The sequence below is a fragment of the Calonectris borealis genome, chromosome 1 (assembly GCF_964195595.1).
Source record: "Calonectris borealis chromosome 1, bCalBor7.hap1.2, whole genome shotgun sequence".
NCBI lineage: Eukaryota > Metazoa > Chordata > Aves > Procellariiformes > Procellariidae > Calonectris > Calonectris borealis.
Genome location: NC_134312.1, coordinates 160,716,320 through 160,743,948, shown reverse-complemented (window position 1 = coordinate 160,743,948; position 27,629 = coordinate 160,716,320). Strand labels below are relative to the sequence as shown.

Sequence of the window (27,629 nt, the reverse complement as noted above, 5' to 3'; positions counted from 1 at the left end):
TCCCATAGAGCTGTGCCCGCTGCAACCACCTAACGGGACAAACGTTGTAGCAGTTTCTGTAGCATCTGACAAGGGTACCAGCCTGATACTCGGTGTAATTTAGGACAACCTGTACATCATTTTAGCGGGTGGCTCCCACAGATCTATTTCAGCTCGGGTTAGGTCCCAAGGGGTAGGGATGCTATAACGCCAGCATCACTTTGCCCCAGTCCCGCCTCCTCTGCTATTTGAAAATCCTATGTATTAGAGGACACCTTTTCACCAGCTCAGGATTTTTTATTTTGATAGGAATATTCCTCAGGGCTTGATTGACAACGGGGCTGAGATTTTTCCCTCAGACAGGTTAGCACAAGGAGTAGTCACGAGAGAAGAGGGAAACTGGGGTCTGCCATCTACCCCCCTTTCTTCAATACTTAAAAGCTCCAGATTTGAAACAAAGATTTTTCTTACATAATTCATAATTTATTTGTCAAGCGAAGATACTGTGTCATAACTGAGACCAAAATATTTTGAAATCTAAAAAAGCTTAAGCCTCTAAGGGGAATAGTCATGGTTGCAGTTAGATCACATTGATAAAGCAGGATAAAAAGTTACGACAGATAACCTTTCTCATACTTCAGGGCACAAAATTCCAGGAACTGAAGGGATTATTGAGAAACTCCCTTTCTAAACAGTGCTTCTTATGGCGCACTCTATAGTCCTCATTAGAGACTTGAATCCCAGGCAGTGTCAGTAGAGCGATTCCTGCAGTACTGGTGGGGGGAAATTGTTACAAATACTCTTTCTGTGAGTCAAAAAATAACCATCACACCATTTACAAAATTCAAGGACTGAAATTAAGAGCCAAGAACCACAGTGCAAACTCAATGTATATGAACACTCGGTTCCTAATTTGGCACATGCCATGGTTTAACCCCAGCCGGCAACTAAGCCCCACACAACTGCTCGCTCACTCACCCCGGTGGGATGAGGGAGAGAATCGGAAGGGTAAAAGTGAGAAAACTCGTGGGTTGAGATAAAGACGGTTGAATAGAGAAAGCAAAAGTCGTGCACGCACATAATTCCTAATTGATATTAGTGGAAAAATAGGAGTCTCAAAAGGATTTAACTGCCTCAATACCTTCATGGTTCTTGTCTAAATTTCCAGCAGCCGCATCCCAAATCAGCTCTGCAGCCTTTACCGCATTGTTCCAGAAGGCTTCCCATAACCTGAATTTCATAAATGTGATTTGCTTTACAACGGTGCAAAATTCACCACCAGGAACTGGACTTGGGTAAAGTTCTTTGTCAATGAACGTGGCTGATCGCATGTGTTAATATGCCATGCCACAGAAGGATACAGGGTGAGGACAGAATACTTGAGAAATGTGACCACAGATTAACTGCTAATAACCAGATAGTGTCTGTGTGTGTGTGTCTGTGTGTTCCCACTTATGAGCTAGAATAATTTTGATATAGATTATTACACAAAATTTTTCTTTTTTTTTTCCCCCTAAAATCTAAACTAAAATCTAGTTTAACTCTTGTCAAAAGATCCTGAACAGTATCTTCTTGAAGGAAAAAAAAATACAGCTGCTTCTTTTCCCAGTTGATAGAAAACAGTGATCACCAAGAGTGATATTTAAGCTTGGAAACTTGGATAAGCTTGGATATTTAAGCTTACAGTGAAACAATTAATTACTGACCACGCTCACTGCTGAACAGGTAACCAGCTCAATTGATTTGGGGCTCATAGAGCTATAAAAAGAAAGCATTCCCCTTTATTTTATCCACAAACATATTCCTGTATAAAGGTTTGTTTCTTCCCAATCCCTAAAATTGGTACTAACGTGAACAGCAATTACATTATTACACACTGAGGGCTGAACAAACTAATCGGTGCAGCCTGAACCAGACCCGCTCCAAACACGGGAGACGTGGGCCAGGCAGGCAGCAATCTTCCCACACTTTCTTTTGTGCTGGTTTAAAATTCACCAGGGACCTCACAGAAACATTACCTATAGCAACTGCTGAAAAGAGTCATAAATGCAGCTGCTCCCACGGCCGTTAGTGCTCAGACCGCACTAGCTGGTGCCACGTGCCCCCTCTCCTTCCTGGAGGAGTCTGGTTTGTGTTTGCTGCAAGGCATCAGCGCGTCCCTCTTGGCACACTCATTTCTGTGAAGGCTCTGCCCCATTGCCCAGGCAAAGGAGTCAGCCGAGCTGAATTTAGCCTTAAATATACAGTGATGGCTGTATAATTGTCTCAGCATTTTATTTTGAGATGTAATTCAGTAGAGGTTTTTACCTTACAGAGCTCTTCTTTGCCTGTTTTATTCAGTCAGTCCTTTCTCTTCTTGATTTGGCAAGTCAGGTATCAGACTGGCCGCGTATTTCTAGCACCATATGAAATAGTGGGGAAAAACAGATAGGTCTCTATCGTATACCAAAAGCCTGAAAGGATTTGTGTTAAACATTAATTTGAAGCTGGTCATAAAGTCACGGGAGGTGCTGGATCTAATGCCTGAACAAAGATTTTTTTTTTTTTAAAAAAAAGCCCCAAAACCAAACAGACTTGCAAGTCATAAAACCAAAGACAGCGATGGCACAACCAGATGAGTTTCTACACGCTGTGTGACTAGTCCGAACGCTGCACTGTTTACTTAGGTAGTGAACTGGCTGCTGTTCAAAAGGATATACTCTTCCTGGAACGCTGCGGCTCTACTTTGACCCAAAGGAGAAGCACACCTCACATGCCACCGAGCCCCGCAGAGTATTCGCAGGTTGCAGCACCGCTCCTGCAATGGTCCTGAGCTGCAGGAGGCCAACACCTCCCTCCCAGAGGACTGTGCCTTGGGAAAGAGGGAGGGAAACCAGCAGGATCTCTGCCCTGGTGCTACACAGATGATGCTGCCATCCATCTGTGTGGGCTGGGGGGTGCTCATGCCATGCCTCCTCTCCCATCAGTCCCACAGGTTACGTGGTCAGTGACACATTGCTATTGCCAAGGAAGCTTTGGATCCACAAAAGGACTAGGGCTTGACACGCTCGACTTCCACTTCAGGCACAGAGCTGTAACCCTTCTGTAACCCTGCTCTGCTGTCATCTCACGGAAGAGGCATGCAGTCCCCTCCGTCTTCAGGCTCAAAGCTCCCTAAGGGTTGTCTTCCAATCGCTTGTAGAAGTACCTCATGCTTAGCAGGACTGCATTGCTCAAACCTCCTCAGGCCAAAGTAGCGTCAATCTTCACAAACCATAATCCTTCACCTGTTTCATCTGCGAGGAGTTCTCAGACACACTTGATATACCTGCTGGGGGGAAATTGTTACCAGCAATGATCCTTAGTACAGCCGCCTGGGACTTCAATTGAACGTCCACCTCCACCTGATGAGGTCCTCACCCATACTTCTTGCTTTCTAGAAAAATGACCAAACTACCCATCTAGGGGCTACTTAACAGCATGGGATTTCCCCCCAAAATGAAATTTGTCATTAAGTTACTAGTGCCGATTGTCTCGGGAGAGAAAAAGAGCGCGCTCATTTACAAAACTCTGTATTTTAGTTGTTAGGGGAACTCATCTGCAAGGAGATTTGGGTTCCAGGCTGCAAACATATAGTTTATACTAAACATTAAAAAAAAAAGAGGTTGAAATGTCTATTAGCAGTAAAGTGGATGGTAGTTGTATCCAGTTAGCACCCTAAACATTGTGCAGCAGAGTATTATTCTGCTTTTCTGGTACTAAGACCACACCCACTGAATTGTAACCTGTGGCTGTAAAACCTGTAGCGGGGGAAACAACGGTGTGCTTGCACCCTCCACAGCAAGGAGTATTCATCTCTTCCACAGCAAGCGGAACAGCCCCACAGCTTGGCTGCTAAGGCACTGTAGTGAGAAAAGTGGGTTTCAGTGCCCCCAGGCAAAGGAGGGAATATGCTGGGAGAAGGCACTAGCCATTGAGCTGTAGGATACAAGAAGCATTTAAGAGTTTGTTCCTGAAATGAAGAACTAAACTATGAGAGCTGTGAAACCTCAAATGAAGGAGGCACCCCTCGCAGCCCAGACATAAGCAGCAGAAGGTGAGAACCACCACAGTAATAGCAAAAGTTATTCACAACAGTTTCTGATAAAAAGAACGGTAACATTTTTCAAGGAGTGACACTTATTTTCCCAGCAGTTTCTGACCACTCTATATTCTTATCTTTGTATTTTCTTATCACAAGAATTTCTCAGGAAAAACCCCAGGCTGTTCCTGCACTTTGGCTTCTGTTGGTTCATTAATCTCTGAAACAGTAATTTTTCCTGTGTTTGATTTCATAGTCTTGCATAACCTTGGAATTTCTGATGATAAAACCTGTGATACTTGTTCTTCTGGTACTAAAACCACACCCCTGAACTGTAACCTATGGCTGTAAAACCCGTAGAGGGGGAATCTAAGATGAGAAATTATCAAGCAATTCCCACTGAAGTTCTCATTAAATTAGAGAAGATGGGTTTTGCCCAGGTTGAAAATGGATCTCAAGGACCATCCCATTCCTGGGATTATAACCCACAGTTATAGTTGCTCCAAAAGAGTTGCTATATTGAATTAATAACACAGCCTAAAAAATGTTTTTCCACGTCATCTTTGGAGAGCAGAGAGGAGGGAGCATCATAGCATTTGGCATCACATCCACTGAAATGCTCTTTGCACCAACTGGCAGAGCACCCCTTAAAATCGCTCTGAGTCAGCAGGTTTGGTGGTCACGAAGGCAGACTAAGATGAGGGATTTAAAGAGATCACAAAGCACACCGCAACTCCTACTCATCGCGCAGCTTTTGGAGCGTTCTCAAGGAAGATGAGGATTAAATGGGCAAACGCTTTTAAATATTCTCTCATGTGAAGGAATGGAATTAGGCCCACAAAAGTAATTTACTTGGAATATTAACCTGGGAAATGGGAGATACGTTTGAACTCCCTTGTGGCAGAAGAGAAACTGAACTTGGGTCATTTACAACCTGATTACCCTAACCATGAGCAATTTTAAATAAAAAGAGGGAACTGGGAATTCTTCCCCAGATGCGCTTGTCACAGGGCTTGATCTTATAATTGTGCTCTTAGGATATCTACAGGATGAGACAAGTAGGAATTAGACCTAGGAGTGAGAAATGTAGATGAACAGCTTAAATTTTAAATATAGAGAGTTCAAAAATGTCTAATGTGTATAATACTTTTATAACTAAATTAACATGGTTTTCTATAAAACTAAGAATGGCTTATGTAATGTAGAAAATAATATAAAAATATATTAAAATAACCTTACCTAAGGATTACATTATGTGGCCTAGGTGCTTAGATGCTCAACACTGCATCTAGTCAGACACTGTGTGAATTAACCCACCTGGAGCTCCGTCCTGCCATAGATAGGCCGGCCACTGTAGCCAGGTATCTCACTTACCGCTTTCTCAGGCACTGGACGTTGCATTACAGGACACAGACCAGAAATCCCTTTGGATAGCCCTGCTTGTTCCTTACTGACTTCACTGGCAATACCTTAGCTGCCTAAAGACTTTGACTATACATAGGATTTTGTGAGCGACAGATGTATCCCCCGAATCCTGTAATAAATAGAAGACAGGAAATCAAAGAGTGTGAATCAAGGAAACTAGCAGAAACGCTGCAACATTTATAAATACAGTTTTTCATTGGAAGCTGTTGTTTGGAGTTTCTAAAGCTGCACAAACCTGAACTGGTGGAAGACATTAGGAAGTAGGGAAAGGTAAATTGAGAATCTGAGCAATGTCCTCTCCTACATTACCAAAACAACAGACTTTTATGCCCGCACCTTCTATAGGGTTTTTTTCTGGTGGGAATTTTTTTTCAGTAGATCATGCCACATGACGGCAGCCATCAGTGACACAGAGGGAACGCAGACGGGTTGTTCTGAACGTTGAGCTGTAACGGATGTCCACCATCTGCCGGTCTGTCTCTCTGTCTGCTCCCCGGCTCCACTTGCCCCAAGTTCAGTTTGAAACCCGGGAGAGCTGTCCATAGCGAAACCCTTGAGAATTACAAAAAAAGACAAAACATATTTTAAAAAAAGAGCAATGAATGTTGAACAGCCGCGAAGCCAGCGCAGCCTGACCGGCAGCGGGGCCAGGCCTCGCTCGGACGCCCAGCCGGGGGTCCCAAACGGCGGCTGGGCGCCGCTCCCACCGCCCGTGGACGTTCTCCCGCCGTTCTTCGGCGGCCGGGGCGGCCCCTCGCGCTCCCGGGGAGGGCCGAGGCCGATGGGGCGGGCCGCGCCGGCCGGGGTGGCTGTTCCTTCCCGCGCCGCTGCCGGCGGAGGGCGCCGCGCTGCCATGGCAACCGAGACAGGCGGGCCGCTACCCCGGAAGCGAACGCGCAGGGCCCGGCCCGCCCCGGCCCGGCTCGTCGCGTGCGCCGGCCCCGCCCTCTCGCGCTCCTCAGGCGGTCCGCGCGGGGTGACGTGTCGCGCGCGCGAGAAGCCGGAAGTAGTGGCCGTCAGGGTGGGGGGAGACGAAGCCACGACCGTTGCCGCCGCGGGCGCGCGCCAGAGGCGCCCAGGGACCACCCCCCCTCCCCTCCGCAGGCCGCCGCGCGCCCCCGCCCCGGCTCGCGCCGCCGCCGCCGTTCCAACGCGCCCGGCCCCCCCGCCCCGCCATGGCTCTGTGGCGGCTCCTCGTCGCCGCGGCGCTGGCGGCGGCCGCCCCCCCCGCCGCCGCCTTCTACCTGCCGGGCCTGGCGCCCGTCAACTTCTGCGAGTCTGACAAGGAGAAGCCGGAGTGCAAGGTGAGCGCGGCCGCGGCGGACCCGGAGGGGGGCCGGGGCCCGCCGCGCTGAGGGGAGGCCTCGGCGCCGCCTGCGCCCCTGGGGCCCGGGTCGCTGCGCGGCCTGAGTTTTATCCCTCTGCTGTGGGGTTTGTGCGTGGGGTGGTTTGGATTTTTTCCGGAGGGTTTGTTGCTGCCTCGTCGTAACGCAGCAGGCGTCCCCGGCGGCCGGGGGCTGCTGCGGCAGGGAGGGACTTTGAGCGTGTTTCGGTTTCCACCGTAATGGCTAATGGTAAAGTGTCCGCGGTCCCTCGCGGGGAGGGAAAGGGCGATCGGCTCATCTCGTGAGTTACGGTCACGTTGCGGAAATAGGAAGCCCCGGCCGCTTATCTCTCGGGCCCTTTTGAATGCTTGTTGAAAGGCTGCAGAAAGTAAGTAATCGCAGTGACAGGTCGTGCCGGGGGTTGTGTGATTCTTGGCAGGAGCGAGCAGCCGATGGCTGCAAGCAGATAGCAACCCTTTCCTTGCTGTGTCTTCCTGGCCGCAAGAATCTGAAGTGTACGGGCTTCTTGGCCCTAGAGTCTCAAATGAAGCCTAAACTCATTTTCATGCCTACATAAGTGATAAGCAAAGTTCACATAACCAAATTACTTACTTGTAAGAATGTCGGCTGGTAGAGAGTCTCTACTTAAAGTAGTCTTTGGTCCTTTGGATGAGCTTTAGAAGTTGTTTGCTGCTGCTGTGATGGAAATTACACCAAAGCGTGCGTTGAGACTTGAATGAGAAAGTTCAAGACCGATAGCTTTTATGGTCTTTTTGCTGTTGAAAGTGCCTGTCTCACACTTTCTGATCTCTCAGCTTCAGTATTACCTGAAACACTGGTCCATGATTCTTCAGAGTAAGAGTCTATTTAAACTGTGTGCTTTTGGTAAATACCTTGCACCGACTTTATCCATTTGCTCTTATGAATCAGTAGAGCAGGTAATAAGCCAAATGTGTAATGAAAGCGTAGTTGCTGTAAATGTCTTTTCCCTTCTTTAAGTGTATTGTTCCATTCAGACCAGCCAAAACTTGCACTTAACACATAGCCGTGGCTTTTTTCACTCTTGTTTCCGTGCTGCTTCTGTTGTAGTAAAACATTCTGTGGACGTTCTTTTATAGGATCATAGAAACGGTGTTTGGAAGTGACCTCAAGAGGTCACATAGTCCAGCCTCATGCTTGAAGCAAGACTGTTGCCAACACTAGATGAGATCAGCTGTACCTTTGTTTAAGCAAGCCTTGAAAACGTCCAAGCATGGAGCATCCATCACCTCCCTGGGTGACCTGTTACAGTGCTGTATCACCCTCTTAAGGAATTTTTTTTCTTCAAGTACAGGCTAAGACTTTCAAGCTGCAGTCTGTAGTTTTTCACAACATCCCTGAAAAATACTGCTATGTTTGAGTTATTCATGTTTTAAGCTAGGATTGTGGCAGAAAGATTTTTTTCTTTTTTTTTTTTTTTTTTTTTTTTTTTTAAGTTGAGTAAACCAGGTTGCCTACTGTCTTTTGTAACCAACCCGAGACACTTATGGGGTAATCTTTCTCAGATGTCTCTGTATTTTTTTTCCTCATATAATGTGTACAAAATGTTTGTCTCCTTATCCTGAGAATTTATCATTTTGTAAATGTGAAGTGAGGTGCTTAAGTAATGTAAATCTACCACCAGTGGCTAGACGAACATTTTAGGATAACCTCAACAGGTGTATTATTGCAAAAATCTCTTTCAGAAATTAGCCACCTCTTATATTCTTCTACCTCGTGCCAGCCATTTACGTGCTAAGTGAGACATAGGCATATGGAGAAGTCTAAATCACTCTTCACATCTAAGTCTCTCCATGTAGTCTGCAACTGAATGTGGTCTGGTCCCTGGTGAGGGGAAACAATATGTGATCGGATAATTGCTATATCATAATATTTATGTGAGTGGGTAAAACTAAGCTTCCCTGGACAACCTTAATGTTTTACATGTTCTTGCTGAATTCTTACAGTTGTCACTGTTGATTATGATGTTGGTAATAATATTGAGTTTTCCTCTGCCTTGAGGATTTAGATCCACAGACCAGATCTCTAAATGGTACTATTTGTCTGTTATAACCTCTGTGGGTCTCCTGTCCTCTATTTGTGAGATGGGATGGGATGTTGTTAGTGGGGCATGTAGGTAGCAGCACAAGAATGATAAAACTCATGACTTTTCCCCCTTCCTCTAAGCTGTCTACTAGTCTGCTTGGGCAAACTCAGCTTGGCTACTTTTCCTGTTTCTGGTTGGAATATCATCAGAAATGGAATGTGATCTGTGCAGACTTAAATACTAACTCTTGCCTGAACCTTAAGAATCCTTATTCAGTTTAAAAAAATACTGATGGCTCCAAAGGGGACTTGCCATTGTATGGGAAATTGTTTATCAAAGATGCTGATCTGCAGTAACGCATGTACTTCTTATGAAAAATTGAAGCATACAAGTCAATCTCCTCCTCCAATGAAAAATAGCTAATCTAAGTTGGTTCTGTGACCAACTGAGGCAGTCTAATTCCTTGCTGCTGGAAGTGAGAGATTTCATTCCTGTCTTCCTTGGGGCAATGTGTTCCTGTCCTCTGCATCGTCCCAGCTGTGTTACTTGTTAAATCCTTTTTTGAGCTTATTAATACGGCAGGAAACTATCCAACTTTTTGCCAGACTAGTTTTTTGCTGTGTTAGTGAGTTGAAGTGGCTTACAGAATTATGACAGGTGTGCACTACCCAGAGGTAAGCAGCAGGTCTGCATGGCTTAGGGCAGAGGACAGAGGAGCAGTAAGGTGTCTTCACTTAATGAGTCAATTTAGCAGCTTACAGTTGCCTACGGCTCGTGAACTGCATCTTGACTTGCACATGGACAGCTACAGTATATCAGTAAAGCACAGCACCTAACTGAACTACACATACATGTAACAATTCCATCTTTTTTCCCCCTCCAGAATTTCTTGATTTGGCTAAACTTGAGTGAATTTTCATAGGGAGGAGAAGCTCTCCTGTTGATTGCTGGTGAGAAAATAGATGGCTTGCTGTTGAAAGGGGGAGGTCTTGTTCCTGAAAGCACTCGCCTTCCTATTGCTGTCTCTAGCTCTTGTCTGATTGCACAATAAGACAGTTCAACTTGCTATGCTGCTAAAAACTGCTCTTTAAAAATTTTTTGGGTAAGTCTTTTGCTGTTTTAGCCAGTTGAATTGGTTTACTGTGCAAGCAGATAACTGCCAAAAACAGTGTAAAGTAAACAGTTGAAATATATCGGGACCGGGATACTAGAATAAGGGAAGGGATTTTGAGATGAAGAGGGAAGAGTGAGGGACCTCTCCCTTTCCGTAGCAGCAGGCTACCCCATCTGTAATTAATATGTATAGACCAAATTAGTCTGAAACCACAGCAGACTGAATTTCAGGTTCTTACTCAAGAGTTGCTAGAGTTATTGATAAACTTTTATAAGAAGGTAAATGTGGATATCCTTGCCTTCTCCTTGAAAAGAGCTTCTGTTCAAACTTAAAATAGTGTATCAGTCTGAATACATTGTTTAAATCCTCATAGTTCAATTTTCAGTTGTTACATAGATAAAATTGTGGAGCAGCTTAATTATAGGGAGAAATACTGATCTTATCCGTACTTTTATTCATGTGCTTTTAAGATTTTTATTACACAAAAGCTGTGGTGATGACTAATATGACTCTAACTTGGTACCTTAAACTAAAACATTGGCAGCTGTGGTAATTGTATTATTCTTGTGTATGATTTCTTGCTCTCTTGTAGTTTGAATGGTTATGTTAGCCTTAAAGTGGTTTTGTCATGTGGTCACTCTTTCTGTGATGGTTAGATAGTGTTTTACTTATGCTCTCAGCAGATACAGTTCATTACACAAGATTCTACATTTCAAGATGTATAATTACACAAATCTTACATTTTCAGCTTTCCTTTACCTTATTCACACAAATCTCTTTATATATAGAATTGAAGAAGTGCTTTAATATAACTGCTGATTATCTCCACTCTTTCAGTCTGGAATCGAGCTGTTTGTGAACAGGCTTGACTCTGTAGAGTCAGTCCTTCCCTACGAATATACTGCGTAAGTATATTCCACTGTTTATGTCATTTTAGTTGTCAGTTCTTCCAGAAATTTATCTTAAAGTATTATCTACGTCTTGCTACAGCAGTTTGCCAGTGAGGAATATCTATTTTTTTTGCTAATATAAGTTTACAAATTCAGAATTTTCAACGAGCAGATGGATGCATACATTGCTTCCTTCTTCTTGGTTGTCTTTGCTCGTACTTTAGAAGTTGTGCATGGATTCATAGGCCCTCACGTAGGACGAATCACTGCTTTAGAGTAACTTAAGGTTCAAATGTGTGTATATATATAATACTCTTCTGCATTAGTTGTCATTTTAGAGATCAAAGTATCACTGCTGTCTTTAGTAGCCTATAGCCAGATGAGTTAAAGTGGTAATGAGGTGTGAACTTCCCATCAATTACCCTAATGAGGTGTTAAATGTTTTCTTGGTACACATCATAGGAGTGCACAAAATGTATCAGTGCCTGTTACAACTATGTAAAGTTGTTGCTTCAAAGAATATTTTGACTGTTAATGTTGAAGAGGTTAAGCACTAGTTATGTCTACACTTTAATGAACACAAATGTGATATACTTGAAATTAGTCTGGAAGAACTTGGAGGATGTGCTATTAAATGTGTTGGTGAATAAAACTGCAATAACCTCTTTATTTACTAGTGCTTGTTGTAAAGGAGCTCTCTGTGTGTGTTTTTTGTTTTTTGGGGGTTTTTTGCCTTTTTTTTTTTGCTTTTATTATTCCCCCCGACCCAAGAATCTGGCCTGCATGCTTTTCTCTCAGAGCTGTCATGAAACTCTGTGAAGGTTTAATTGTTGGGTAAAATCCCTGTTCAAATAGGAAGCTTCTAATTACTTAAGGAAACTTTTATGCTACCATGTTTAATATAAACTGAGTTCTGAAATAGCTGATTAAGAGATTTGATTGTTGTTTTTTGGGGGGTTTTTTGTAAATGGGACTGTGATTTTCTCACTTTACTTTGCAGGTTTGAGGAAGAAACTGTTGTCTAGAGGGAAAGCTGTATAGTTCCTTTACTTGTGATGAAGGTGTTGATTTGGGAGCACTGTTTGAGGTCTAATATTTGCAGCTGAGAATTTTTTATTAACTTTTGTATCTTTTCTCTAATTCAGGTTTGATTTTTGTCAAGCGGAAGGAAAGAAGCGTCCCTCTGAAAACCTTGGCCAAGTATTGTTTGGAGAGAGGATAGAACCGTCTCCTTACAGGGTTTGTTCTCTGAAAAGGGGTATTCAGTAATACATACGTTCAAATGTAACCAAAAGAGACAGAATCTTGAAGATCCTCTTCACAAGGACTTCTATCTCAAAGAGCTTCAAAATCTGAAATTCCACATAATAGAAATCTGTCAATTTAACCTAATTGTAACTATGCACTTTGCATCATGAAGCTGTAGTCTGAAATGCTGTGGAGGTTGTTTTCTCTCTTTAGAACCTGCCAAAACCCGATTCTTGCTCCTCAGCTGTCCTCTTGTTAGAGGGAATTGAGTAGTCTTATTTCTTGGAACCAGATCTGAAAATACCGCAGCTGTAAAATGGAAGAATTAGAAATGGTGTTAGCCAGCTTGGCTCTTCTGGTGACTGAAGCTCTCGCTGCCTTTCCTACATGTTGTAGGAGACAAAGTTATCAATTGAATCTGCCTGGGACAGCATTGCTGCTCTGAGGTCAAATGACTTGTCTGGTAAATCATTGCAGAAAACCGCTTTTAATCAGTAACAAGGAGCTCTTAGTCTAAGGCTTCTGCAGTGAGCACAGGAGGGTTTTATAGCACACACCAATACAAAAACCTCCTCTGGAGGGTTAATATACGTAGTCTTGGTAATTTGTTAGGTGTTTTTATTATAATAGTATAAGCAATTATAAATGTATAGGGGGAACTTGTTAAATACTGAAATGACAGTTTGTTACAACCTTTTTGCTTATGTGTCTTTCATTTTTCTTAGTTCACATTCAACAAGAAGGAGACATGTAAATCTGTTTGTACAAAAACGTATGATACCACAAAGCCAGAAGATAAACAGAAATTAGACTTTTTGAAAAAAAGTATGCTACTGAATTATCAACATCATTGGTAAGCTGATATCAAAATTCATAGTTTGGTTAGTCTGGTATGTTGGTGATAATTTAATTTAGTTTATCATTTTGTATTTGCAAGTTAATACAGATTGAACACTAGGTATTTGCACTGAATCTATTACCCTTCTGTTCTTGAAAAAGATGTTATATTTTTTGTTGTCTTCATAAAAAATTTCCGTCACTTGAAGGATAAGCTCCAAGTAAAATGGAAATGAGCCTGTTTCCAAACATAAAGCTTTGTGTAGTTTTTGTGCTGCCTCTGTGCTTATGACGAAATACTGCTATTTCTTTGCACCTGTAAATGTAGAAGTTAATCCTGCCCTAGCTTGGGAAAAGTCTTAAGGGACCTTCATTCTATTGCTATGTTGACTTTGTTTTCTTCAAGAGCCTTTGCACTCCCCTTCAAATGTTGTGTCCAGGAGATAGGATCAATGGTTCTGAGAGTTTTATGCAAGATTTGTTCCTCTTATAGGATATGCAAGTGAAAGGTGGCCAATGAAAATTAATTAATGAAATAATTTTGAGGAACGCATAAACACTTAGTCCTTTCTTATTCTCTGAGTCCCTCTAAACCATCTGAGTCATCTTGGAGCATGCTGGGGCTCTGTTTCTGTTTGGACATTGAGGTCCTCTTCCAATGGGCACTAAGGGCGAGGTAAGGCTGAACGTGTATGCTGAATCTCACACTTATTTTTCAGTTAGGATTTAGCCATGCTCTGCACCCACATCCAAGGGCTGGGAAGTGTTTGTCAGCAGGTTCCATCTTGACATTGGAAATACCCAGCCACACTGTCTATTTGCATAATGCTTTGTATGTTGGTATGCTGTGCTAACGGCAGCCTTTGGGTGCAAGGGTAGAAGGAACAACTTGGGTATGAAGTTGTCAAGTTCCTGTGGCACGTCTTTGCAAGTAATACATGAGCATAATTAACCGGTGTTGCCCATATGATCCCAAATATGTGCTCCCTGCTTCACAGAAACAAAGGTTTCGGTCTTCATCTAATTAGATGAAAACTTTCTGGATATATTAGTAAAAATGTAGGTGAAATGTTGAATGTTGCCATTGTGATTAAATATTTTGCTGTAATGTCACATTCTGTTTCTTCAGTTTTGAAACAGCCACCCGTGCTGGAAGGGCAGTGAGTGCTTTTTCTACTGTTCTTGGGAACCAATATGGGATATCCTTTTTTAGGGATAAACTGTGGCTCGCTGATGTAAATCTTTCTGGAAACCTTGAAAATTAGTGTCGTTGGAAGTTGATAGATTAGGTCAGAAGGGTTCATAGGCAATAGCCATATGTTTATGTAAGTGAACCAGGAAGTAATAAAGAAACCCTGAAAGGCACAACTACTTTTGCAGGGATTCGGAGTGTATATTTCAGCCTAATGCTGAAATAAACAGAGCTTCAAACATGCTGGATTTAGTTATTTTCCTATTAAAAACTGAATATATTTATTATATTTACACCACTTTGAATTTCACTGATGCATGTTGGTGTGGCATAAAGCTTCAGCTTTAAAAGTTTGTATATGTTTTGGTGTATAAATGAAAAATAGTTTCCCAAGGCTATGACCCTGTCACTCTTTGAAAGAGATTCAGCTTTTTTAGGAAGGCCCAAAACTTGAGCTGACTATTGATACAGAAACTGAAACAGAACTATGTAAAACTAATCACACAGAAAAGTGTGTTAGACTATTTTTTTTCCCCTTAGATTAAATTATTTTACAAATACACTTAGTGTATTCAAGTATATTTTTTAGCCGTACAGCTAACTTGACAGTACTGCTCAGATTTTAGTAAGATGTAGTTCTATTTTCCAGTGTGAAAACTTCCCTTTGAATTTAGGGCACTCTTTTACATATTCTTATATTCTTAGTTCTTCTAATAGCACTTCTACTATTTGGTTTTTTGCTAGGCCCACTGCCCTAAAACTTCAGAACCAGTGGCATGAAGAATCTCTGTTTATGTCTGTTACAGTAATGATAGTCCCCTCAGCCACAGCTTCAAAAGTGGAAGTGGCTGGATTTTTTGATGAATGATGCATGGTCCAGGAGTATGGTCCAAGGGTATATTGTACAGGGATCAGCAAGGTAGCGTAAGTGAGAATTTATTAGAGGTTTATTATCCAGCTTCAATTTATCATAAAATTCCTGGGGAACACAGATGGTGCAAAGTACTTTTAAGGTTTTTAAAAGCCACTTAATAAGATTAGGAATTGACATACTGAATTGGGCTCAACAGCTATGCTGATATCTTGGCTGAGAATGTTCATCACCAGTGTTCTTATATGTCTCTCAAGAACATCTGTTGTATAGCATATTTGCCCCACATGTATAATCTCTTCAAGTCATTTTAAATTTGAAGATTAACTGTGAAAAATGATTTGCTGCTTAAACTATCAATTTGTTCCAGCATTGCTGCTTGAAGGCAGCTCAGTATGTCTTTGCTGTAGAAGATGCAAGGGAAAGCCTTTATCCCAGCCAAACTCTTTAGTAGTAGGTTAGTGCTATACCTGGTTTTGATTATGAAATGAAAATACTAACAAAAGCAAGAGCTATATGTAGCATATATTATGGAGGTAAAATTCCAAATATGGTCCAAGTATAATGAATCTGCATCTGGAATAGCTCCTAATCAGCAACTTAATTGTACCTTATAGTAGCATGGTGAAACGAGTAGGATTTGGCGGGTGCTGCTGCTGTTTGCAGCTCTGTGATAGTCTTTGGAACCTGGAAACTGTGTTTTTGGAGGGCCTGTCTTCACCTCTTCCACTGTGTCAGTATGAGTCATGAACGTTGCTACTTACTTCTGTCTGGGAGCTAATGGTAGGGATGAAGCAGATCTCCTTACGTTTTGTAAACCAAGGCACCACGTACCACTTTTTTTACCCCCATCTATTGATGTGCTTTAAAAAATAGCACTACTTCAGAGACTGTTACAATACACAACAAACTAAATAATGCTTTGTTGTTGTCTGAAGTCATAATTCCTGTGTTTTATTAGGTATTAAAAAGTACCTGATGACGTATTATCAGGTATGAGGTATTTGTTAACATTAATAGCCTGGTGGTTGGAATGATGATACATTTCGTTGTAAAGGATATTCAACTTGATAAGTTTTACAAAAATGCATGTTGTTAAGTTTCAGTGGGATGTCCTTTTTTTTTGGTTTAGTGATGTACAAAAAGTGGCAGTTGTCTCATGTCTTCATGTGTTGACCTTTAAAAGCATACCTTGGAGCAATTAATGTTGCCCTAAGGGCAGCTACTGAATTTTAAGTCTTCTTTGAATGACTTTCTTTTGGGATTTATCTTTCAGGTAGATAAAACACTTCATAACATAAAGAAACAGGTTTGGTTTTTTTTAGTAGTTGCTTTTACATGGACAGGTGACCATGTTTGGTATGTTTCTCTATGTTTAAAAGTATATTTTTGGTTTTGACATTAATACTATTTGTAGCATGTTGGATACTGTTTGTATCTTATTGTCTTACAATTTTCCACAACTCCTCATGGGGGTGTAGGATTCCTTTAAAAATTTTTCACTGAAACTGAACTATAAACCTACTGGGCTCAGGACTTTTAGGTAATATGAATATAAATCTTGTGAGGCATTAATGTAAAGGCAGCAGGTAAACAATGGAAGGAGGTTTGAAAGTGATTACTTTCCCAAATGTGGCTTAGAATTTTTTGCTCATGTAAACCATCTAAAATACCCCATACTCTCAGGGAACTGCAACTGAGGTCAATGGTCAGGAATTCACTTAAATAGCAAAAAAAAAAAAAACCAAACCCAACAAACTTGCACTTTAGCTTTAATGCAAAATAAAAGTTTAAAGAGTGCCATGAAACATGTATTTTGCAATGGAAGAGCAATGAGGAAGCTGGAGAATTAATAATATGTATGTGTGTGTAGGCAAAATTTTTTATTTTGTGTTTTGTCTTAAAGAAACTTGAAATTATCAAGTTCATTTTAGCTAATTTAGTGGATTTTTTTGGCCATTTTTAAGGACAAAATAATGAAATGTTAAATTGTTATGACTTTGGAGTAGGAGAGTTTTATGTATTAGGCTATATTTGTAAGGGGACTTCAGAAACCAGTCCAGTGAATAGAATGTTTTGGTGGTCACAGAGTGTAAGCCTCCTATTTCCAAGCCACCTTCTGAAGAAATAGACTGATTTTTTTAATTTTTTTTTTTTTCTACACAGAATAAAGTTTCAGTTGAAAGCTAGATGCTTATATCTCATTTGGAAACTGCATTGGCAGTCAGTGCAATTCCATGGGTTAAGATCTGAAAGAAGTATTATTCTTGTAGTTAATCTTCCAATAATGAATGTAGCAAAGTTAGATTAATATTAATCTGGTTTTGTTTCCATTACACCGTGTATTTTGAAAGATTGTGAAATGTCACTGTGCCATTTACAGGATTGTGGACAACATGCCTGTGACCTGGTGTTATGATGTTGAAGATGGCCAGAGGTTCTGCAATCCTGGTTTTCCTATTGGTTGTTACATTACAGAAGATGGCCGTCCAAAAGATGCCTGTGTTATTAATGTATGTTTATGCAATTATTTTTTTAATATCCCCTTTTTACTAATTTAAAGACTGGCATTTCTCCTATGTCCTGTTTCTATGGTGAGTCCCCACTATCTTAAGAACCCGTGTTGCCTAAAACTAGGTAAGGTATCTCTGCAAGTACCACAATTTGTAAGCCTCATCTGAGCCTAAGATCTTTGTCTCTTCGGTTGCATAATACAGAAGGGCTCTAAAAGATAGAGGGAAGAGATAAACATGCATAGCATTTAGTACCTGTAAAGAGTGAAAGAGAAGAAAAACATGTCACCCTTCATTGCCTACGAAGTCTAAACATTCGAAGGCTTGGACTTTACGTTTTTGTGAGATAGAAGTGTTTTCATGGAAGCAGGTTTGCATAGACATGTTTGTACCTTTGCATGGAAATTAATACTTCTTGAAGGATTGGTTTCCCTAAAACTGTGAGGGCTAACAGAAGAAGGCAGAATTTAAGATTTCTGAGTGAACAAAGCTTCTACAGTGAGAGAGAGATCTATTGGATTAACTGTGGAGGTCCAGATAAATGCACTGTATGTATTATGGAGATAAGAACGCTATAGAAAATCCGAGATGTCTTTAGATTACCGCAGACCTCTTCCATGGAGAGGTCACTGAGGACCTGGAATAGGTTTTTCGTTTTACCAAAATGGTTAGTTTTACTTAATGGATCTTACCAAAGACGACGGTTTCTACAGTTTCTAATTTTGTTTCCTTTTCTCCATAATGAATTGATTTCAGAGGCTCCATATGAATGGATGCTGGAAACACATTTATGATCAAATCTGTAATCTGGCAATATTCTTTTAATCTTGTTTAAATACTTGTTTTTAATAAAAGGAAAATAATCTTTGAAGGAGTAACTGAAGGACTGTAGAAGAACACATTGTTTACAGAACTGTTCTTATAATTAAGGTGTTTTGTGGAAAGAGGTGGGGATAGAATCCTGAAGAAGTACTAATGGAACTTCAGTAGACATAATGCTTGTTTAACAACCTCTTTAACTGACTAAATTCCAAGCTGATGTTTCCCTTCACCTGAGATTTGTGTTCAGCATTCTTGGCTGCTGCTTGCAGTTCATCCCTGTGCATCTTTGGTTTCAAATGTCAAGGTGGTTCTGTCACAGAGAGCCATTATTTGCATTGTTTGTCTTGGGAGGTTCTGTTTAATCTATGAAAAATATATACATTGTTTTAAAATAGCTGATGTGTATGAAACGCTTCTGATATGAAAGTTGTCACATAGTTATCTATTCAGTTTGCTACTTCAATTAAATAAAATGGGACATCTTCAGCTACTGAAATATTTTAATAAATATATTTATAAATACATTTTATATTTAAATACATAATATTTATTTAATAAATAAATTATTTCTACTTTTCAACTGTAGTAGACAGTTCTTAGCATTAACTTTTCTGGTTTGCCTTTTTAATGCAAGGCTTTAATGCAAAGACTTTACCGTCTTTGTATTCCCAGAATCCCGCATTCATCTTGTAGGAGAACTTCTTGACAGAAAAACTGTACACAGTCTAAAATTCTGTTATGTAAGCTTCTGCCTAAGGCTTTTAGATGTCTTTATCTTTTTGATTGTTTAACACCATCTTTTATCACTGCAGTCAGAATTTCATGAAAAAGATACTTTTTATATCTTCAACCATGTTGACATAAAAATATATTACCATGTTGTGGAAAATGAAGCTCTGGGAGCAAGACTAGTTGCTGCTAAACTTGAACCAAAAAGGTTAGTACTCGGAAATAACTTGTCATCAAACAGTGGTCCATCCCAGGGTACTTGCTTTGATTTGGGGACCTGTTGCTAGTCAGAAATGTTTTCAGATATGTGACCTGTAGATCAGCTTTCCTGTTGATTGATGTAGTCTAATGTAGGACAGTCTAACATAATTTTGTTCTGAGTTCGATAGATCTTTGTGCACTATTTCCTATTTGGGCCAAAAAAAAAGATAAAATAAAACCTGGAAGTAGCATGTGTTCAGTGAAGCAACCCTCATTTCCCTACTGGAGAACATTTTGTCTTGTGACGGAATAGGCCACCAGTGCCTGAGGCAGGAGTAATCAGAGTGCAACATTTGATGTCTTCAGCAATCAGGATTTGAATGGAATGATTTCACAAATACACTCGTCAGTTGTTCTGGTGTCTATGTGGCTTTTGTACAACTGATGTCTGTTTTATTATTTCTCAGCATCTTGTCTTTCCTTTCTTTTGTATTCTTGGTATAACTGAGCTTGTTGCCTTGTTGGTCCAGCATCATGATGAAAGTATTTTTTTCTGACAAAAGTTAGTAATTCTGTTGTTGTAACTTTTTGAGTGTTTTGGAGGTTCTTAGCAGTACTCAGACCTCCTTAATTTTTGGTGCTCTGCTTTAGAGACTGTGCGCTCTATAGTTTTCTTTTTAGAAGAGACAACTATTGTTTAAAAAGTTTAAGTATCAGAGTCCTGTGCTTATGATACATTTCTTATGAGTTCTGAAATTTATGAGGCATTAAGAACACTTTTTATATTTCAGGGAAGAATCCCAGATGAAATTGATGTTTATCTAAGATGAATGAATTCTTTCTTAAGAGTGTTGTCAGTGAAGCAGCTTTCATTCTGTGTTTTTTCATCTTGCAGTTACAAGCATACTCATCCAGACAACCCTGATTGCTCAGGAGTACCTATGGATATAAGTAATAAGGCTAATGGAGAAATCAAAATCGCTTACACATACTCAGTTTCTTTTCAAGTGAGTACTAAGCTTTCTGTGGTAGTAACTTCTTAAAATCATGCATTAGTACTCTGAATTATAAAGATGGACGATTAAAATTATCTCGGAATAGTAAATTTGTGGTTTTAAAGCTTTATTTGAACTGGAATGTCAGAGATGGCTTGGGATTCAACCACATACTTTACGATTTTGCATACCACTCCCTCCACACTGAATGTGAAATGTGTATGTGTTTGTTAAAAGAATCACACTTTCCATGTTTACCTAGGTTGTCTGGTAGATTATTTTTCAATCCAAGCGCTAAGTTTGAGAAATGGTGTGTTTCAGCAAATTAGTGTTGTAGGTAGGTTGAAGCTGATCATTTTCTGCTCTCCTACTGCAAAAGCTTTCTTTTCTTCAAGGTCTTCTTCCCATGGAAATTTGCAAAAGAGTAGGAAGCTGATATTCTTTGTTCCGCTACTCTCTATTTAAAGACAGAGGAGCAGTATATCAGGCAGCTGTAGGGAGCAGTGATACTTGAATATGTCTCATTCTGATGACAAGCAAGAGATGTGTTGTTTTTTTTTTAAATGGAGTTTGCTGGACAAACTGTTTCCCAAAGCTTCCCACTCTTTCCCAAACTGTTTCCCTATTAGTCTACTCAAAATACAAGTGACTCACTAAAAAGAGAGCAGATTATAACTAACTGAGTTTCTTGACTCCCTGTGTATGTAGGGAATATGTGACTCCCTGTGTATGAAGGGATAGCTCACACACAGCACTTCATATTGTCAGCCTCAACAGATCTGTGGTCCTTCTGGATATGAAGGAGTCTACGCCTTCCTTTTTTTTTTTTTTTTGGCTTCATGGACTTTAATCAGAATCTTGGCAAGTAATAGATTCAAAGTAGCAATAGGGCAATTTTTATTTATCCTTTTTCTTGTTCTGATTGCAAGGCCAGCGGTGTCTTTCAAAATGATAGGCCATTGTCATATTAAAGCTGTTCATATATCTATCTTAATTCTAGATTTATAGCCTGCTGTAGGATTCAGTTCAACTGTGCTGAAATGGAGACTAGATAGTTGATCTTTAAAGTTAGTTGGAGGGTAGTGTTGAGTTAGGGTGTGGGATCCACTGTCATAAGAAGTACGCAGTAAAGCACTGGTCTTGTAATATCATTATATCACCATGCTGTCTCAGGCATAAATGCTTTTTATCTCTTACAGGCTGTTATAGCAGTGTTTGAAGAATTACCCATGATCATTCTTTACTCTAGTAATGTACTGAATTACATGGTAGAGTTCAAAATACAGTAAATAATATAAGGAAAAATATTCAGAAGGGGTTGTATTATGTATGATTAATAATTATATTTTGAGAAATTATATCAGTTGATGAGTGAAATTAATTTGTATACTGAAAAACAAGTACTGCTGGAAACCTGTGAGAAGTTAGTATTTAAGAATGACCTTAGCTTCATGCTAAGCTTCATATTGTTTATCAAAAAAAAAAAAAAAAAGACATGCCCAGCTGTGTGTGTTACTGTCATGTGCACAATGTTACATCACTTGGAGGTCGTTTTCTGAAATTCCATTGGGTTGGCAGATCAGGTCACCTCAGGAAGACAGAAAGAAGGCAGTGTAGGTATGGGGAAAAATGCAGTTCTGTCCTAGAATCGTTGACACTGGTTTAGAAACTTGTTGCTTGCATTGAGACCTAGTTTTATTACCTCAGTGAACTAGATATTTGATCTTGGCTAAATTTGTTAACCCACTAGTTTTTATATTTTCAAAAACTGGATTTACTGGAAAGCACTCTTGCTCTTGTATGTTATAAATTACTAAAATAACATCCTGTCAGAAAAACACCTAGCCATTTTTATTAATTGATACTAGTGTTTCTGGTTTGTTTAATGGCAGTCTTTAGGTTGATCAGCACTGTTTATTCCTTTTTTCATGTTTACTCTGCAAAATAAAATAAAGAAATGCTCTTTTTGAAGTGCTTCTGATCAATGAATGTTCAGTCTGAATAAGTGTAATCAGCTGAAATGCATGAAGGAATAATTTGTTTCCTTCTGCTAACAATGTAAGTTTTGTAGTATTGTCTCCCCACCTGTCCTGCAGTATAAGCTGAATGTAATTGACTTGGTAGTTGGTACTGAAACAAGGTTGTATCAAAGCAAAGGATAATTTGGACAGAGCACTATCTAAAAAGTGGGACATTATGCTGGAGACTATATAGCAGAGCTTAGTTTCTCAGTGTCCGTGGTGTTGACTTAAGCTAAAAAATGCATATTCTTTGTTATTCTGCTTGTTGTTTGAATTCCAGATGAATTAATGTAATCCTTGAAGGGAGGAAGCACAATTAAATTTAATTTGATATGCCTTTATGTCCTAAGAAGACATGGGTTCTCAATACTATTCAGAAAACATTTTCGTTTAGATTCTATGGTCAAATCTTAGGTTTGTTTTAGGTAGTTGTTATTAAACTATTCCCTTTAAGGCATGCAAAATTAAATTTTCAATTTGTCATGAGATTTAAGATTTCTTTGCATGAACATCAACTTGTAAATTTAAGTTGGATACTGACTGTATCTGAAACTGATGTGTTTACTCTTTCAGGAAGAAAAAAGTATAAGGTGGGCATCAAGATGGGATTATATTTTGGAATCCATGCCTCACACTCACATTCAATGGTTTAGGTGAGAAGAAAGTTTGTCTTCAATTGTACTGTACTGAAGTGTTTACATTGCAATTTGAATGATGATTTTTTAATTTTTTTTTTTACTTCAGTATTATGAATTCCTTGGTGATTGTCCTCTTTCTGTCTGGAATGGTAGCTATGATTATGTTGAGGACACTGCATAAAGACATTGCAAGATACAATCAGATGGATTCCACTGTAAGTCTGAAATGTACCTCCTAAAATTTATTTGGAATGTAATTTTTTCAGCTAAATTTGTTTCTGTAACAGGCTATTTAAATGGCAATCTACTGTATTAAAATAGGTGTATTTTCCTTTACAGGAAGATGCTCAGGAAGAATTTGGCTGGAAACTGGTTCATGGTGATATTTTCAGGCCCCCAAGAAAAGGAATGCTGTTGTCTGTTTTTCTAGGCTCTGGCACACAGATCTTAATAATGACTTTTGTTACCCTGTGTAAGTAATAAAGTGGGGAGGCGTTAGTTGAGTACAGATGATCTTTCACTGCTAATCGCAAGGTACTAGTAAAAATAGCAATATAGTTTTTGTCTAGAAATTTCTTAAAAGTCTAAGATTAGAAACAGCTGAACTGATATAATAGACATGCAACTAAGTATCCACAGATTTTAAGATAACTGATGTACTGGCTTTGTCAAATGTATAATTACTTTCCAAAATTGTGCATCTCTGCTTCATAGTTTTTGCTTGCCTGGGATTTTTGTCACCTGCTAACCGGGGAGCTCTAATGACCTGTGCTGTAGTTTTGTGGGTACTGCTTGGAACTCCAGCTGGTTATGTTGCTGCCAGATTCTACAAATGTGAGTAAAAGTTATTTAAAGTGACAGGGCTTAAGTTCATTAAAGTAAATTATCATCACAGAACTGATTTTTATTTTCCAGTACTGTTTGTAATTTCCCTCAGGGCAAGATGGAGAAACGTACTTACCGTTACAACAGAAAACACATATAGAACACTGACATGGTTACATTGGTTTTGATGCAATCATGCCTGAAGACCCTGAATTGCTCTTGCTACTATGTATTTATGGAATTGGAAAGCAAATTCCATTTTACTAATACTAAGCTCATTACACCAGACAGTTTTGTATTTCTATTTCCTACAGTTGGGGGAGGGGTGTTAACTTGCATTTAGTTTTAGCCATCAATGTTGCTTGATAACATTTTTTTTCCCCAAATCATGAACCTCTATTCTTGCATGCCTGAGATTTGTCTCCTCTTTTTAGCTGGTTTCTAGGTCTTTGGGAGAATGGTGTTTATCAGACTGTGGTAGGGGCGTAGGGGGGGAAGGATTATTAGCTGTTCTGTAGTGGTAGAAATCAGCCCAGTGGTGTTTGGGCATCTAAGTGTGTTTGGGCATTAATTTCATGTGGGGACAACCATTGGTGTTATATTTTGTAGGGAGTTCTTCCACAGTGGTAGTGATGTCATAGTGAACTATTCCTTGTCCTTCTCTTCAAGCCAATTAGACTTAAATGGAAGAAGACTTTTGGACTAAGAGCATAATTGAGGACAGAATAATTGTTTATATCATGCTTTATGTTATGTGTTTTGAAGGATATTTTGAAGTCTATTGATGGTAAATTGAATCCAGTATCTTTAGTGTAGATGTAGCTAATAATAATTACATTTCATATTATACTTATTGGGAATCACTTATTTGATACTTGAATATTGGTTTTAACTACTAAGACAGTGAGTGACCAATCCAGAGATATTATTGTTATAACACGAGGTGGTCTATACCCTGTATAGAGCATGTAAACATGAATGTGTTTCTCCTTATAGTATACAGATAAAGTAACGTGAGACATAAACCAAAATGCAACTGAAATGGATATCCCGTTTTAAAAGTGGGTTTTTTTTTTTCCAGCATTGCGTTTAAAAAGTGAAACCTGAGTTGAAATTAAATGGTTAATCTTAATAACCTGTGCCTATGTTCTACCAAGATTTTCTGAAGAAATAGAAACCTAATTAAAATCACTCTAACCATAATCACTTCTGACTCTTGAAGTAAAGAAGCATGTCATTATGGTAGTGCTCAAATGAAATTGTCAGCTTCACTGAATTCCAGCAGGATATTTTCATTTGGAAGTATACTGACTATAATTTTTATCAGCGTAGTGCAAATTCATAAAGATTTTCTTAATAAAGCTATCTTTGGTCTTTTGGTATCACCACTGCTTAATGCTATTAAGAGACCATCACTATTTCCTGTAAGCGTGTTAGCCCTGTCTTTCTTCTAAGATTCTTAGACAAGAATTATTTCAAGAAGACTGTTAAGCTTGCTTTTCACATATTTATATATTTTTTTCCTACTGAAACCTGCAGTCAAATGCTGCTAGAAAGCTTAAACTTCTTAATCACTCCAGGTTTAAACTGGTTTTTAATCACTTAAAAAGTACTGCAAATCTGCTTCCTCCTTTTAACAGATAAAGTGGTCAGAGACCCAGTTTATTTAGTTGGGATACTTTTCGTGACCTTGCTTTGATGCTTCGCTTTGAAGCTCTGTGATTAATCAATATGATGAGGGAATTCAGTTTTATTACTAAAGATTTAGTTTACTGTTTTAAACTTGGGCATGATAGCACATTATTTGAGTATTTGCAAGCTAAGTATAACAGGTAAATGGACTAGAAAATTAATAGTTGTGAGTTTAATGCATGTTTTGATGACTGTAAAATGTTTTAATACAGCATTTGGAGGTGAGAAATGGAAAACAAATGTCCTGCTGACATCATTCCTTTGTCCTGGGTAAGTTGAGAATATCGCCATGATTAAAAGAATTAAATTACACTTCTCTGATATGCATAGCTAATTTTTAAGTTTCAGCTATACAAGTAAATCCTATTATTCCAGAAGCTACAAGAATATCACAGCGCTTTTGATAAAGATTAATATGTTAATGGCATATTATCCTTAGATACAATTTTTTTTAGTAAGCATTTGTTTACTTTCACCACATGAAAAGGTTGATTAAGAAAGAGCATTATGATACTAGTACGTTTTAGACAGGCACACTTCTTCATTGCTTTCTTTTACTGTCTAGGCTGTTTCTCTAACCACACTGTAGTTGGCCTTATATAGTGTCATATACTGTATAAACACTGTGATAAATTTTTCTACTTAATCACAGCAAGCAGTCTTACCCTGAAGTGTAGTTAAGACAAGCATGTATTTGAAATTGCTTAGTTGGAACGTCAGCTCCTGCTGGAGTTCAATCCCACTAGATTAATAAAGAATTGTTTGTTTGACCTCTTCATTTTGATATTTTGTGTGTGTCACTTCATTTTAACAGAGATTTTCACTAAAATCTTAATACAGTGCTATTGTTTTGTTAATGTTATTAAATATTAAGGAGTATTTCTATGCTTTAAGTGTGTTATGTATTTTTCAGAATTGTATTTGCAGATTTTTTTATCATGAACCTCATTCTCTGGGGAGAAGGCTCTTCAGCAGCTATTCCGTTTGGTACTTTGGTTGCTATTTTGGCACTCTGGTTTTGCATATCTGTACCGCTGACTTTTATTGGTGCCTATTTTGGTTTTAAGAAAAACGTAAGTGTTTTTGAGAAATTGTTTTGTAAGTGTATGTATACACATATGCAGATGCATACACACATATATGTTTTTCACTGTATAGACTATGACTGAGGTAGCACCTAAGCTAGTTGCATTGTCAGCTCCAGTCCTGTTCAGTTTCTTTAGAAGCTGCATTAGATATCCAGTCTTGGGATTCCAAGACTTTGATACTCGGTTGGTGGTGGTGATAATTCTCCGCAATGATTAGGGTTATCATTGTATTTGATTGAGTGACTGCAGCAAATAAAGCAGTGATTTGGGCATTCTTTATTTTAATTAGCATCTCTTCCATTGTTAAAAAATTTAGTCGACCCAGCCAAGCATAAGGGAAAGCAACTTAAGCATTTCTGGTTTTCCCCCATGTTTTTTGTTCCTATCCGCCCTCTACATCCTTTAGAAGGATATTTTCTTACCAAATTGCTAGAGATCTTGTGAAATCTCTTTGCATAAGTGTTCTGTAAATGGTTATCGCTGCTTGGCAGACATTAATTGGGATTTAGTCCTAAACTGACCGATTTTACTTATTTATATGAGGGCTTTTTGTGACACTGGTGACCAAACCTTCTTAAATAGTGAAATCAGTTCTTCCATTTTTGCTTAAAAAGTAGTTTACTGTGCCCCACAATCTTAAAGATATTTTTGTGTTCAGATATTTTTGTGTTTTTTCCTGTATAGGAAGCCAGAGTTCCAGCTCTCTGTAGCTCTCATAGAATACCTTCAGAGAATATTTAAGTATCTTAGAAGGCATGTTTAAAGTTGATTGTAGTTATCCATTTTTTCTTAACTGGAATTCAGTGGTTTTTTTCTGATAACCAGGTTGAAATTCCAGCAAACCGCCCTGCATTGTACAGAGGCAGTTCCTTTAAGAAAGGAGGATTTGGTAAACTATAAGGCAATGTGACAGGTGTCACAAATATGTTAAAATCAAACCAGAAAGCAAGTACCTAGCAAGTACCTATTGATGCTCTTGATGCAATCTTTACAAAAGGGGAAAGACGGCAAAGTATGCATTTATCTGCCTTAAATTTTTTCTCCCACCATGATGATCTATGTATGCATCTTCAGTTAGGATTTAATTGCCAGATTGTAA

General features: G+C 39.2%; 1 protein-coding gene and 1 long non-coding RNA gene across 8 annotated transcripts in view; one reads left to right on the top strand and one right to left on the bottom strand.

Moving 5' to 3' along the window:
- Positions 1–440: 440 nt before the first annotated feature.
- Positions 441–6,794, bottom strand: LOC142075898 (uncharacterized). Of its 3 annotated transcripts, none has more exons than XR_012671052.1 (4): positions 6,709–6,794; positions 5,801–6,016; positions 5,414–5,573; positions 441–3,286 (listed from the first exon to the last, which is right to left on the bottom strand). It is a non-coding gene; the product is annotated as an uncharacterized LOC142075898 (long non-coding RNA). The 3 variants fall into 3 exon arrangements; XR_012671051.1 differs by lacking the exon at positions 6,709–6,794 and adding an exon at positions 6,172–6,286; XR_012671050.1 differs by lacking the exon at positions 6,709–6,794 and having other exon boundaries at positions 5,801–6,286.
- Positions 6,375–27,629, top strand: part of TM9SF2 (transmembrane 9 superfamily member 2) — a 29,810-nt gene continuing 8,555 nt past the window's right edge. For 2 of the 5 annotated variants that reach the window (XM_075137945.1, XM_075137964.1), the window contains exons 1-13: positions 6,430–6,768; positions 10,806–10,873; positions 12,004–12,097; positions 12,832–12,959; positions 17,390–17,519; positions 19,154–19,278; positions 20,167–20,278; positions 22,861–22,940; positions 23,032–23,140; positions 23,265–23,397; positions 23,640–23,759; positions 25,655–25,712; positions 26,356–26,515. In XM_075137945.1, the coding sequence (XP_074994046.1) occupies positions 6,640–6,768; positions 10,806–10,873; positions 12,004–12,097; positions 12,832–12,959; positions 17,390–17,519; positions 19,154–19,278; positions 20,167–20,278; positions 22,861–22,940; positions 23,032–23,140; positions 23,265–23,397; positions 23,640–23,759; positions 25,655–25,712; positions 26,356–26,515 (1,446 nt within the window). In that variant the 5' untranslated portion in view covers positions 6,430–6,639. Of the gene's footprint in view, positions 6,769–10,805; positions 10,874–12,003; positions 12,098–12,831; positions 12,960–17,389; positions 17,520–19,153; positions 19,279–20,166; positions 20,279–22,860; positions 22,941–23,031; positions 23,141–23,264; positions 23,398–23,639; positions 23,760–25,654; positions 25,713–26,355; positions 26,516–27,629 lie in introns of all 5 variants that reach the window. The other 3 variants (XM_075137954.1, XM_075137936.1, XM_075137974.1) reach the window with 3 other exon arrangements.